A 15578-nucleotide genomic window follows, 5' to 3' on the forward strand; every position below is an offset into this window, starting at 1 on the left:
TTATAACTACAGACTAAATCTACATTTCCAGTTTCTTTAAAACAGCAGATAGAATAGTTGGAAAAATAGTATCTAGTATTTCTAGTATTTAAAAACTTACTTGATTTTAGCAATGCAGCAAGAGTGTCTAAAGCAACCCTGTCAACATGAGAAAACACAAACAACAACAAAACTAGTAAAATTAATCTACAATAGTAAATTCATACAATCTTTTCAGATAAGTAATTATTATCTATTCCAAAAGTCATTCCTGTTATCGTCAATTACATATGGTGTTTCTCTGTATGCATCTGTCCCTTCAGGTTCAAATCGGATATGAGGAAGATTGAAATATTAACAGGCAAGCACTAAAAAAAATTTTTTAACAAAGAAAAAGACACCGTTTAAGTCTTTATATAGGAAATTAGATATATAGAATCAATTATTGTACTTGTATCTGACCCTGACAGAGTTTACAAAGTAACAGTATTAAGAATCAGAGGCCCTGATTCATAAAAAATTAAAACAAAAACAAGTTTTAAGACAAAATTTGTAACTACAAAATTCTATAGATACTCATAGCTCTCTGACTTTAAAGTATTTTAGCTCTATCAAGCAATAATCCTAATATTTAAGGTGATAACAAATGTAAAATATTTTGGAACTAGGAGGTTTGGGGAGAAGTAGGAGCCCTTACCATTTTTCAACCATAAGGCACCAAAGAGAATAATGAACCTAATTAATATCTCAAAAATTCTTACTGCCCATTAAAGGACAAAGGAATTGCTCAAAAATTTAAAAGTACTTATATTTTCTTTGAACATAAATACACAAATATGCACAGTGAAATCAACTGCCATTAATTCGCTTTAAAAATGCACATCACTGTGGAAAACCTATAATTCAAATATTTTTTAAAGAAATAAGTTACTGAAGAAATGGCACTTAATTTCAGTAACTTTAAAAACATAAGGCTACATACTACAGTACCTCTTAGCAAGATTTCAACAACTATAATTAATTTGCATAAAAATATGCACTTTGTCAAACTTAAGCATGTCACTCATCATTAAGCATTTGTTGAATGCCTACTAGACACCCACAGGGGCAGGTTCTTCATTGGTATAAAATTAGCACACTTATCTCATCCACAATTTTACAATCTAGATAATGTGATAAAATGTACACATCTATGAAAACACTACTCAAGAAATTAAAACCAGAAACAAAGCAGTAAAGTAAAAGTTGCATATGTTAGTGTAAAGGAGACCCAGCACGATGGAGTATGTAAAGGCAAAGAGCACAATCAACTAGAAGACTGAAGATGGACACTGGTTCACAGTAAAACCTGCAACAATTATCTAGAACTAGGCACAGAGTAAGTGCTCATTCATAATAAATGCTCATTAATGCTACCCTCTAGAGCAAGTCATTAATGGCTGCACTTTGATTTACTGACAGAAATAAAGCAATCATATAAACCTTTATTTAAGATAACATTCATAAAAAGAAAAACAAAAGTATATGCTTTAAAAAATATTACAAATTCAGACCTGGAACTTTCTCAAAACAATGTGAAGTTTTGGTAATGGTGAGTTAAAAGTAAATGAAAACTATGAAATTACATACTGACTTTTCATAGCACTAAATCATTAGTAAGAAACTTTCCATAACCTTACAATTATGTACTAAAATGCGCATAAGACTATACAACTACCGGCATAAGGATGGCTTTGAAATTGGTCAAAATTAAACACAGAACTAAAGGGATCTTCCAAGTGAAACAATACAAAATAATAGAAAAGAAGCAAGATCTGATAAATGCCAGAAATGGTTATAGATGCCTTATATATGTGTTTTCTAGTTTATTTTTTTATAAAGATTTTTATTTATTTGTCAGAGAGAGAGAGAAACAGAGAGAGAGAGAGCACAAGCAGGGGGAGTGGCAAACAGAGGGAGAAGCAGGCTCCCCGCTGGCTCCATCCCAGGACCCTGGGATCATGACCTGAGCTGAAGGAGGACGCTTAACTGACTGAGCCTCCCAGACATCCCTGTGTTTTCTAGTTTAATTCTTAAAACAATCCTGGTCCACAGAACTGGCACATTTTATGGCTAAAGAAACCAAAGATTTCAGAATATAATAAATATGCCTAGGCTCCCATAAAAGCGAGGTGCTATGGAAAATGAGTAATATAAGCCTCCTGTTGAGAAGGAAACTTTTGAAATCAGAAATATCAGTATCCTCCAAAAGAGACGTTGAAGTCCTAACCCCCAGTACCTCTGAATGTGACCTTATTTGGAAACAGGGTCATTGCAGATTAATTAGTTAAAATGAGCTCATACTGGAATAGGTGGCCCTTAATCCATCATGATTGGTGCCCTTGTAAGAAAAGAGGAGACTACCTGAAGACAGACACGCAAGGAGAGAACCTCATGTGAGGACAGAGGCAGAGGTTGAAATGTTGCAGCTTCAAGCCAAGAAACACCAAAGATTGCCAGCAAACCACCAGCTAGAAAGAAGCAAGGAAGGATTCTCCATAAGGTTTCACAGGGAGCACTGGACCTACTGACAGGTTAATTTTGGACCTCTAGCCTCCAGAACTGTGAGACAATAAATTTCTGTAATTTTAAGCCACCGAATTTGTACTAGGTACTTTGTTACGATAGCCCTAGGAAAAAAATACAATCACTTGGATGCAATCACTTGCAATGAACTAATAGGATTTTCCCATCTACAGTGAGGCCTTTATTCAAAATTATAAAAATCTTAGAGTACTTTTAGAAACAGTCTTTCTCCCCGGTTGGTAGTGGTTTATAATACATTTGAACCAAATAGAAGTGCTTCTGACAGTTTCTAATCCTTAAACTACATGCTTTTGGGTTGATGTTTATTCTTCAACACCAGCAAAACTAGGATGTGAACCCAGTTTTTTCTGACTCCAAAGCTCATCATGCTTGTTTCACAGCTGCACTAGAGTAAAAGAAATTATGAAGGGGTGCCTAGGTGGCTCAGTCAGTTGGGTATCTGCCTTCGGCTCGGGTCGTGATCCCAGGGTCCTGGGATCGAGCTCCGCGTCGGGCTCCCTGCTTGGCAGGGAGCCTGTTTCTCCCTCTCCCTCTGCCTACAGCTCCCCATGCTTGTGCTCACTCGCTCTCTCTCTCTGTCAAATAAATAAATAAAATCTTAAAAAAAAAAGAAAAGAAATTATGAAGTTTGGTGCAAAGTCACTTGACATTTTTACTAAAAGGTTATTTAAAAGGTATTTTTAAAAACTTCAGTACAAAAAAATTTCTGAAATTCTCTGACACTTATAAGCAGTACAAATTTGTAAAAGTTACAAAAGAATTTTAGAATAACAAATTTATCGAAATGCACAGTCTGTATTATGTTAATTGATTAGAATTTTTTAGTTTCACTATTTTATACTTCCTCATATATTTTTCCAATCTTCCTAAGTCCCACACAGAATAATACAACCAACAACGGCTTAAAAAGCATCCTGTGGCTTATTCATTTAGGAGCAGTGAAGGAAGAAAAGCTTCAGCTCCAGGTACTCATGAACTCATATCTCCTTTAAATTGGAGGGTCAATCCTTATGGGGACATTCAAGAAGAACCCATTACTTTCTGGGTTGCCTCCATCTGGATTAACAGTGTTTAAATCCAAAACCTAAAATTGGAAAGGAAAGGAAATCTTCAAGGGCATCATCACCCTTCAAACATAAATAATAACCCTAACTTTATTCCACTAAACATAGGACGTTGTTTCAGGGGAGGAAAAACAGCAAAACAAATGTTCTAGATGTCAAGATTTTTTAATTAAGGGGGAGACCCTAAGATTATTAAAAATGATAAACAGATCAAGATATAGATGTTTGGTCAATGAATATTTTATTCTTTTTAAAGTAAAAACAAAGTAAAAAATTTGTTTTTCTTTTTTTAAATATAAATACAGGAAGGAATGAAGGGATAATTTAGATAGCACTATTCCTTTTTGAGAAGTTTAGACCCACTGATTTCTGCCTAATTTTGGATACATCCCTGTACTGTATATTATAATGACACTTGTGAAATGCTCTGTTTCTCCAAGGAACTTTATACTAGATTTGGTAACTGGTTAGAATAGGCTAATATAGACCTTAAGAATGAGATCATAACCACTAGATAAAAAATAAATTAAAAAGTACTTTATGGGTCAAGGGGAGAAATGGTATATAAATTTAAAAATAATGAACATACTTTTAGTACTAACTAGAATTAATTCACAGCCACATTACTACATTACTTACCTAAACTAATTACATTGCATTCCTAGGCATTGTGTTAATTAGAAGAATCATCTCATTAAATACTCACATCAACCTTCTGACGTAGGGGCTAATACTACTATTTATAGACATGAAACAAGGGCTTAAGTTAGGTAGCCTCCTATGTATCCTGGAGCCAGTAAACAACAGAGCTAACACGCAAATCCAGGTCTCTCTGTCTCAGAGCCCACTCACTACACTACACCAATTCTGTAAGTTGGTTTTACTTGTGATAATCGTTTTTTGTTTTGTTACATTTCATCAGATGTTCTACGATTATGTATGATCTTTACATAAGTAAAAAGTTAAGACATCCCACCAAGTAATATTAAATGAATAAATATATGTGCAAGTAAGCTCCCATTTTCAAAAAGGATACAAGCTAAAATATTTGACTTTTCTTTCACCCTGATCTTTATTTCAAAAAGAGTGAAAAGAATGGAAATGTTCTGAACTTATTTGTAAAATTTAACCAAATATTTGATGTGGGTAAGTTCTTCCTCACAAAAGAGTCACAACTAATAAAAGCAGAAAGAATGGGGGGGGGCGGAGCAAGATGGCAGAGGAGTCGGAGACCTGGATTTCATCTGGTCCCAGGAATTCAGCTGGATAGGGATCAAACCATTCTGAACACCTACAAACTCAACAGGAGATCCAAGAAAAGAATAGCAACAACTCTCTGAACAGAAAAGCGACCACTTTCTGGAAGGCAGGATGTGCAGAGAAGTGAATCCGAGGCGATATTCAGGAGGATAGACGGCGGGGGAGGGGGCCTCTGTCGGCTGCTTCTGGCAAGTGATAGAGCCACAGAGCACAAAATCGGAACTTTTAGAAGTCGGCTCCGCTGAGGGACGTCGCTACGGTGGCTAAGCTGGGGGTGGAACCCTCGTGGGACAGTGTGGTCTGAGGACCCTCGGGGTCACAGAAAGACCAGGGGTGCCTGAGTGTGGCAGAGCTCCCAGGTATCGGAGTGGGGAAGTTGGCTGCAGAGACGGAGCCGAGGAGTGGGCTCTCAGCTCCGGGTTGCCATAAACCGTGATCCATGGCAGAGTCGGGCCACTGCTCCTCCAAGCAGGGACCCAACAAGCGGCAGATCCGGGGAGACTCCCCTTCCTCCCCGGGGAGGAGCAGTGCGGGAGCGCACCGCAGGGATCTGCTGGGTTTGGAGACTCCACACGGGGTCGGGTGCCAGAGATAGAAATGCTCAGTCACAGGCCGGGTAAGCACGGAGTGCGGCCAGAGACTGGGGAGATGGGAGTGACTGACTGCTTTTCTCTGGGGGCTCACTGAGGAGTGGGGCCCGAGTTCTCTGCTCCTCTGGGTCAGAGATTGGGAGGCCACCGTTTTCACTCTCGGCCTCCAAAGCTGTACAGAAAGCTTGCAGGGAACAAAAGCTCCGGAGAGCAAACCCGAGCAGATTACTTAGCCCGGAAAGGCAAGGGCAGGGCAATTCCGCCTCCAGCAAAGACATTTGAGAACCACGGCAACAGGCCCCTCCCCCATAAGATCAGCGAGAACAGCCAGCCAAGACCAAGTTTACCGATCAATGAGAACGGCAGAACTCCACCGCTAGGGGAATAATGCACATAGAATCCATGGCTTTTTTTTACCATGATTCTTTAGTCTTTCAAAGTTATTTTTTTTTTAACGGTCTTTTTTTTTCCGAAGTTTTCTTTTTCCCTTTTTCAACAAACATCTTATCAATCCCTTTTTTTAAAAAACATTTTTATTTTTCATTTTTAGAGTCATATTCTATCCCTTCATAGTAGTTACCTGTATTTTTGGCATATATATATAAGTTGTTCTCTCTTTAAAATTTTGAGATAGTTTCTTCTAACAGATCAAAATATACCCTAAATCTCTAGTGTATGGTTTTGTTCTACTCTCCTGCCTGATCACATTCTCTCCCTTTTTTTTCTTTTTTTTTTTAAATCCTCGTCTTTTTTTCAAACAACTTCTTATCAATTCCTTTTATAAAATTTTTTTATAATTTTCATCTTTACAGTCATATTCCATCCCTTCCTCATATCAACCCTTATTTTTGCACATATATAAGTTTTTCTTTCTTTAAAATTTTGGGAGGCACTTTCTTCTAACAGACCAAAATACACCCAAAATCTAGTGTGTGGCACTGATCTATGCACCAGCCTGATCATATTTGATCATATTCTGGGGTTTTTTTTGTTTTGTTCTGTTTTTGTTTGTTTTTATCTTTTTCTTTTTCTTTTTTTTTTTCTTTTTCTTTTTTCTTTCTTTCCCTTTCTTTTCCCCCAGCTTCAGGTCTTTTCTGATTTGTTTAGAGTATATTTTCTGGGGACATTGTTACCCTGTTAGCATTTTGTTCTATCATTCATCGATTCTCCTCTGGAAAAATGACAAGATGGAAAAAATCACCTCAACAAAAAGAACAAGAGACAGTACCGACTGCCAGGGACCTACTCAATACGGACATTAGTACCATGTCGGATCTAGAGTTCAGAATCATCACTTTAAAGATACTAGCTGGGCTTGAAAAAAGCATGGAAGTTATTAGAGAAACCCCTTCTGGAGAAATAAAAGAACTACAATCTAACCAAGTCGAAATCAAAAAGGCTACTTATGAGGTGCAATCAAAAATGGGGGCGCTAACTGCTAGGATAAATGAGGCAGAAGAAAGAATCAGTGATATAGAAGACCAAATGATGGAAAATAAAGAAGCTGAGAAAAAGAGAGATAAGCAACTACTGGATCACAAGAACAGAATTCGAGAGATAAGCGATACCATAAGACAAAACATTAGAATAATTGGGATCCCAGAAGAAGAAGAAAGAGAGAGAGGGGCAGAAGGTATATTGGAGCAAATTATAGCAGAGAACTTTCCTAATTTGGGGAAGGAAACAGGCATCAAAATCCAGGAAGCACAGAGAACCCCTCTCAAAATCAATAAAAATAGGTCAACACCCCGACATCTAATAGGAAAACTTACTAGTCTCAAAGACAAAGAGAAAATCCTGAAAGCAGCTTGGGAGAAGAGATATGTAACCTACAATGGTAGAAACATTAGACTGGCAACAGACCTATCCACAGAGACCTGGCAGGCCAGAAAGGACTGGCATGATATATTCAGAGCACTAAATGAGAAAAATATGCAGCCAAGAATACTACATCCAGCTAGGCTGTCACTGAAAATAGAAGGAGAGATAAAAAGCTTCCAGGACAAACAAAAACTAAAGGAATTTGCAAACATGAAACCAGCCCTACAAGAAATATTGAAAGGGGTCCTCTAAGCAAAGAGAGAGCCTAAAAGCAACATAGACTAGAAAGGAACACAGACAATATACAGTAACAGTCACCTTACAGGCAATATAATGGCACTAAATTCATATCTTTCAATAGTTACCCTGAATGTAAATGGGCTAAATGCCCCAATCAAAAGACAAAGGCTATCAGATTGGATTAAAAAACAGACCCATCGATATGCTGTCTGCAAGAGACTCATTTTAGACCCAAAGACACCCCCAGATTGAAAGTGAGGGGGTGGAAAACCATTTACCATGCTAAAGGACACCAAAAGAAAGCTGGGGTGACAATCCTTATATCAGACAAATTAGATTTTAAACCAAAGACTGTAATAAGAGATGAGGAAGGACACTATATCCTACTTAAAGGGTCTACCCAACAAAAGGATCTAACAATTGTAAATATCTATGCCCCTAACATGGGAGCAGCCAATTATATCAGGCAATTAATAACAAAAGCAAAGAAACACATTGACAACAATACAATAATAGTGGGGGACTTTAACACCCCCCTCACTGAAATGGACAGATCGTCTAAGCAAAAGATCAACAAGGAAATAAAGACTTTAAATGACACGCTGGACCAAATGGACTTCAGAGACATATTCAGAACATTCCATCCCAAAGCAACAGAATACACATTCTTCTCTAGTACCCATGGAACATTCTCCAGAATCAATCACATCCTAGATTATAAATCAGGTCTCAACCCGTACCAAAAGACTGGGATCATTCGCTGCCTATTTTCAAACCACAATGCTTTGAAACTAGAACTCCATCACAAGAGGAAAGTCGGAAAGAACTCAAATACATGGAGGCTAAAGAGCATCCTACTAAAGAATGAATGGGTCAACCAGGAAATTAAAGAAGAATTAAAAAACTTCATGGAAACCAATGAAAATGAAAACACAACTGTTCAAAATCTTTGGGATGCAGCAAAGGCAGTCCTAAGAGGCAAGTATATAGCAATACAAGCCTTTCTCAAGAAACAAGAAAGGTCTCAAATACACAACCTAACCCTACACCTAAAGGAGCTGGAGAAAGAACAGCAAATAAAGCCTAAACCCAGCAGGAGAAGAGAAATAATAAAGATCAGAGCAGAAATCAATGAAATAGAAACCAAAAGAACAGTAGAACAGATCAACGAAACTAGGAGCTGGTTCTTTCAAAGAATTAACAAGACTGATAAACCCCTGGCCAGACTTATCAAAAAGAAAAGAGAGGGGTGCCTGGGTGGCTCAGTCATTGAGCGTCTGCCTTCGGCCCAGGTCATGATCCCAGGGTCCTGGGATCGAGCCCCACATCGGGCTCCCTGCTCAGTGGGAAGCCTGCTTCTCCCTCTCCCACTCCCCCTGCTTGGGTTCCCTCTCTCACTGTGTGTCTCTGTCAAATAAATAAATAAAATCTTTAAAAAAAAAAAAAAAAGAGAAATGACCCAAATCAACAAAATCATGAATGAAAGAAGAGAGATCACAACCAACACCAAAGAAATACAAACAATTATAAGAACATATTATGAGCAACTCTATGCCAGCAAATTAGATAACCTGGAAGAAATGGATGCATTCCTAGAGATGTATCAACTACCAAAACTGAACCAGGAAGAAACAGAAAACCTGAACAGACCTATAACCACTAAGGAAATTGAAGCAGTCATCAAAAATTTCCCAACAAACAAAAGCCCAGGGCCAGATAGCTTCCCAGGGGAATTCTACCAAACATTTAAAGAAGAATTAATACCTATTCTTCTGAAACTGTTCCAAAAAATAGAAATGGAAGGAAAACTTCCAAACTCGTTTTATGAGGTCACCATTACCTTGATTCCAAAACCAGACAAAGACCCCATCAAAAAGGAGAATTACAGACCAATATCCTTGATGAACATGGATGCAAAAATTCTCACCAAAATACTAGCCAATAGGATACAACAGAAATTAAAAGGATTATTCACCACAACCAAGTGGGCTGCAAGGTTGGTTCAACATCCACAAATCAATCAACGTGATACAACACATTAACAAAAGAAAGAACAAGAATCATATGATCCTCTCAACAGATGCAGAAAAAGCCTTTGACAAAGTACAGCACCCTTTCTTGATCAAAACTCTTCAGAGTATAGGCATAAAGGGTACATACCTCAATATCATAAAAGCCATCTATGAAAAACCTACAGCGAGTATCATTCTCAATGGGGAAAAACTGAGAGCTTTCCCCCTAAGGTCAGGAACGCGGCAGGGATGTCCACTATCACCACTGCTATTCAACATAGTATTAGAAGTCCTAGCCACAGCAATCAGACAACAAAAAGAAATAAAAGGCATCCAAATCGGCAAAGAAGAAGTCAAATTCTCACTCTTTGCAGATGATATGATACTTTATGTGGAAAACCCAAAAGACTCCACCCCAAAACTGCTAGAACTCATACAGGAATTCAGTAAAGTGGCAGGATATAAAATCAATGCTCAGAAATCAGTGGCATTCCTATACACTAACAACAAGACAGAAGAAAGAGAAATTAAGGAGTCGATCCCATTTACAATTGCACCCAAAACCATAAATACCTAGGAATAAATCTAACCAAAGAGGCAAAGGATCTGTACTCAGAAAACTATAAAATACTCATGAAAGAAATTGAGGAAGACACAAAGAAATGGAAAAACGTTCCATGCTCATGGATTGGAAGAACAAATATTGGGAAGATGTCAATGCTACCTAGAGCAATCTACACATTCAATGCAATCCCCATCAAAATACCACCCACTTTTTTCAAAGAAATGGAACAAATAATCCTAAAAATTGTATGGAACCAGAAAAGACTCCGAATAGCCAGAGGAATGTTGAAAAAGAAAAGCAAAGCTGGCGGCATCACAATTCTGGACTTCCAGCTCTATTACAAAGCTGTCATCATCAAGACAGTATGGTACTGGCACAAAAACAGACACAGCGATCAATGGAACAGAATAGAGAGCCCAGAAATGGACCCTCAACTCTATGGTCAACTAATCTTCGACAAAGCAGGAAAGAATGTCCTACGGAAAAAAGACAGTCTGTTTAAAAAATGATGTTGGGATAACTGGACAGCCACATGCAGAAGAATGAAACTGGACCATTTCCTTACACCACACACAAAAATAGACTCCAAATGGTTGAAAGACCTCAATGTGAGACAGGAGTCCATCAAAATCCTAAAGGAGAACACAGGCAGCAACCTCTTCGACCTCAGCCGCAGCAACTTCTTCCTAGAAACATAGCCAAAGGCAAGGGAAGCAAGGGCAAAAATGAACTATTGGAACTTCATCAAGATAAAAAGCTTTTGCACAGCAAAGGAAACAGTCAACAAAACCAAAAGACAACTGACAGAATGGGAGAAGATATTTGCAAATGACATATCAGATAAAGGGCTAGTATCCAAAATCTATAAAGAACTCATCAAACTCAACACCCAAAGAACAAATGATCCAATCAAGAAATGGGCAGAAGACATGAACAGACATTTTTCTAAAGAAGACATCCAAATGGCCAACAGACACATGAAAAAGTGCTCAACATCGCTCGGCATCAGGAAAATCCAAATCAAAACCTCAATGAGATACCACCTCACACCAGTCAGAATGGCTAAAATTAACCAGTCAGGAAAGGACAGATGTTGGCGGGGATGCGGAGAAAGGGGAACCCTCCTACACTGCTGGTGGGAATGCAAGCTGGTGCAGCCACTCTGGAAAACACTATGGAGGTTCCTCAAAAAGTTGAAAATAGAGCTACCATACGATCCAGCAATTGCACTACTGGGTATTTACCCCAAAGATACAAATGTAGGGATCCGAAGGGGTACGTGCACCCCGATGTTCATAGCAGCAATGTCCACAATAGCCAAACTGTGGAAAGAGCCAAGATGTCCATCGACAGATGAACAGATAAAGATGTGGTATATATATACAATGGAATATTATGCAGCCATCAAAAGGAATGAGATCTTGCCATTTGCAACGACGTGGATGGAACTGGAGGGTGTTATGCTAAGGGAAATAAGTCAATCAGAGAAAGACATGTATCATATGACCTGACTGATATGAGGAATTCTTAATCTCAGGAAACAAACTGAGGGTTGCTGGAGTCAGGGGTGGGGTGGGAGGGATGGGGTGGCTGGGTGATAGACACTGGGGAGGGTATGTGCTATGGTGAGTGCTCTGAATTGTGCAAGACTGTTGAATCACAGATCTGTACCTCTGAAACAAATAATGCAATATATGTTAAGGAAAAAAAAAAAAAAGATAGCAGGAGGGGAAGAATGAAGGGGGGGAAATCGGAGGGGTAGACGAACCATGAGAGACGATGGACTCTGAAAAACAAACTGAGGGTTCTAGAGGGGAGGGGGGTGGGAGGATCAGTTAGCCTGGTGATGGGTATTGAGGAGGGCACGTTCTGCATGGAGCACTGGGTGTTATGCACAAACAATGAATCATGGAACACTACATCAAAAACTAATGATGTAATGTATGGTGATTAACATAACAATAAAAAATTTTTTTAAAAAAGTAGAAAGAATGAGAAAATTAGAAAAGTCACTATTCTGCAACCCCTGAAGGAACAGTGGATCTAGACAATGTCATGGAACACTGCTAAATTATTAGGTGAGAAGTGAAGGGATCACCGCAACTCCGTGATCTTAAGTGGTGCAAGACAGAGTACCAGCACCACATATGAAATATTTTTGACCAGAAAAAAGGAACCCAAATCTAATCACGCCTCCAGCTCTATAGGTCTACAGGAAATTCAAGGGACATACCTACATGTTAAAGGAACCCAGGATACAGTCATCTTAATCCAGAATGTTGGGACAATCTACAAGACATCACCCAAGTCTTTAAACAAATAAATAAAATAGAACCCCAAAATAGAGGAACTGTTATTGATTTTTAAAGATTACAAGACATAGCAATCAAATAAAATGTACATATCTTATGTGGATCCTGACTGGAACAAGCCAACTGTAAAGAAGACATTTCTTAGACAATCAGAAAATATTAGATGATATTAAGGGATTATTAATATTGTTGGACAAAGAAACGATATTCCGGAAACATTAAAAGAAAAAAGTTGTGTCTGATAGTGATCATTCTAAAGAACTCACAGAACAAATGTAATGGCCAATATTTGCTTCAAAATAGTCCAGAAAAAGAAAGGACGGGGAAGGGAAAACTGAGATCAAAATGGCACAATGTTGGTTACTGATGAAACTGGGTGGTGGGTATTATAGGTTCTCTTGTAGTTTTGTGTAGGTCTGTAATTATTCTAGTCTATTTTTTTTTAAGATTTTATTTATTTATTTGTCAGAGAGAGAGCACCAGCAGGGGGAGCGGCAGACAGAGCAGGCAGAGAAGCAGGCCCCGTGCTGAGCAGGGAGCCCACCGTGGGACTCGATCCCAGGACCCTGGGGTCATGACCTGAGCCGAAGGCAGCCACTTAACCAACTGAGCCACCCAGGCATCCCTATTCTAGTCTATTTTTGTGTAGGTTTGGAAATTTCCTAAATATGATGAGGAATAACGTGTGCACCTTGTTTGGATTCTGATTCAAACAAACCCATTAGAAAAGGGCACTTTGAGACAACGGGAGAAAATTGAACACATACTGGACTTTAGTTATGTTAAGGAATTAATAATTTGGTTGAGTATGATTTTAGTATTATGGTTATTTTTTAAGTTGCTATTTAGTAGAGTGATATACTGAAGTATTCAGGGAAAAAATAAAATATATTTGGATTTTTTTTTTTTTACAGAAACTTATATATGAGAATGACATCTGGGATTTGCTTAAAAATACCTCGGCAAAAAATAAAAGTATAGAGGGGAAATAAATGAAACAAAAGTGGCAGAATGTTAATAACTACTGAATCGAATAAGTGATTAATAAACCTAATTCAAAATAATTTCATCCTAATATAATATAAACTCTAGGTGTCTTTGAATAATTCCACAGTAAAATATTTTTTTAAAGAATGACTTCTAATATAGCTTAAGAAAAAAATACTAAATATAACCAAGTAACTGGAAATTGCTTTAATTTTCTGAGGCTGAAAGACAAATGAATAGATATACATATCTTGTAATATATATATATATATATACATAATTTAAAATAAGAAAAAAGAAAAAGAATGACATTATTTTGACAAAAAAGAAATGTATAAATTTAAAATACATTCAGATAATTGTGCGAATGAAGGATGCATTCATTAAAAGATTGCAAACCTGGGTAGGGAATATAGCAGGCATTCAATAAATGCTTCTGAATGAATGCTACTCTATCAATGATCGTTTTCCTCTTATATTATCTAGGAATGTTGGACATCTAAATTTCCATAACACTACAGTCAATGAATTTAAAGCTTTCTAATTTTGATATACCTCTGAAGATTAAACTTTATATTGAAGAAAATCTTTATCATAATAAAATCACTATTTAAGAACTAAGAAAGGACCCTAGATATAATACAATTCAACCTATTGTGGCACAGATAAGATGATGAGGCCCAGAATAACAAAAAATACACCTCTATTTATACTCAAAGCATTTACTCACTTCATGAGACCCGAATTCTTCTTACTAAATGGTCCGATGATTTTAAACAGCAGCTCCACAACTCCATTTTTCCCTAAGGATACTGAATTCACAGCTAGGAGGCAGAGGAAAGGATGTAAAATGATTTTAAAACCTCAACAAGTAGAAACGTGTATTCTTGGTGATACAGAGCTGAAAACATACACAAATTCTTTAGAAGACCCAAGCCCCTCATAAAGCCTACCTAGCCAATCACTTGAAAGGAAGATTGTTGTTTTTTTTTTGTTTTTTGTTTTTTCTGGCTTTATTTATGACCTTGCAGGGAGATTATGAAAGAAGTTATATAAAACAACAAACTGTTACTTAAAAAAAAAAAAAAGAGTTTTAAGTTACTCTGTTTTTTCCTCAAAAATTTAAATACCAGGTCATGGAGATTCAAAGACAAAAACAGTGTGGGCCCTCAGAGAACACAGTATAGAGGACAGTGACAAAAACAATAAACAAATAATTACTAAATTACTTTCTAAATAGATTAAGAGATGCAGGCTATTTAGGTTACACCAGAATGAAGCCCCAAGTCCATAATGAAACTGAAGGTATCTCTGGAGAAACTGAGCCTGAGTTCAGTTTTTACCAATGAAGAGGAGCTAGCTAGGGCAGGAGCTGCTGTAAGGAAATGTCTCTGGAGACAGAGATAACATGGCAAACAGAACAGTCGGTGAACACCACAGGTATAAAGTTACACATTAAAACATACAGTATCAGACAGAAGCTTATCAATGGGAAGATGAGGTGGGAAAAGAAGGTAAACAAATTATAGAGCCCTAGAAGTTGTTTGTTCTTTCAACTACAGGGAATTGCCCGAAAGGAACAACCAATCAGACATGCATTTTAATATAGGTCAGATGTCACAGCATTGTGGGGAAGACAGATTTGAGAGATACGGTAGCAGGCTGTGGTCCAGGTGGGAGGTGATGAGGACCTTGGCTAAAGCAGCTGTGGAAAAAGAAGTAACAACTGTAGAGTTTCACACAGAATATGCAAACAATTACCAAATCAGGAAATTGTGCCTAATAATTTTCAACTCTGAACAAATATATTTTAAAAATCATAGATAAACCATTTACTAGCCTTCTAGTGGTAAATTCAGTAAGATGCCACCAAAAATGTAAGCTAAAGTCTTGTATGATTTTAATTTCCTCTGTATCTATTTTTCCATTATCCCTTCTAATTTTATCTCTGTGTGGTCTTCCTTTTTCCTTAATTGGGGTATTCAATGGTTTATGTTTTTAGTTTTTAATTTTATTTGAGTATAGTTGACACACAAGGTTACAGTAGTTTCAGGTGTGCAACTTAGTAGTTTGACAAGTTTATACATTATGCTATGTTCACCACAAACATACTTACCATCTGTCCCATTACATCACTATTACAGTATTATTTTATTTTTAAT

The 15578-nt window shown here is 37.5% G+C and overlaps 1 protein-coding gene across 4 annotated transcripts in view; it reads right to left on the minus strand.

Annotated features, from left to right (window-relative positions):
* Positions 1 to 15578, minus strand: part of AGTPBP1 (ATP/GTP binding carboxypeptidase 1) — a 165936-nt gene that overhangs the window by 89888 nt on the left and 60470 nt on the right. For all 4 annotated transcript variants that reach the window (XM_036097661.2, XM_036097662.2, XM_036097665.2 and 1 more), the window contains exons 8-9: positions 14147 to 14240; positions 101 to 138 (exon numbers count right to left, since the gene is read on the minus strand). In XM_036097661.2, coding sequence (XP_035953554.2) covers positions 101 to 138; positions 14147 to 14240 — 132 coding nt within the window. The remainder of the gene's footprint in view (positions 1 to 100; positions 139 to 14146; positions 14241 to 15578) is intronic.

This window comes from Halichoerus grypus, chromosome 14 (genome assembly GCF_964656455.1).
Source record: "Halichoerus grypus chromosome 14, mHalGry1.hap1.1, whole genome shotgun sequence".
In the NCBI taxonomy this organism is placed as follows: domain Eukaryota; kingdom Metazoa; phylum Chordata; class Mammalia; order Carnivora; family Phocidae; genus Halichoerus; species Halichoerus grypus.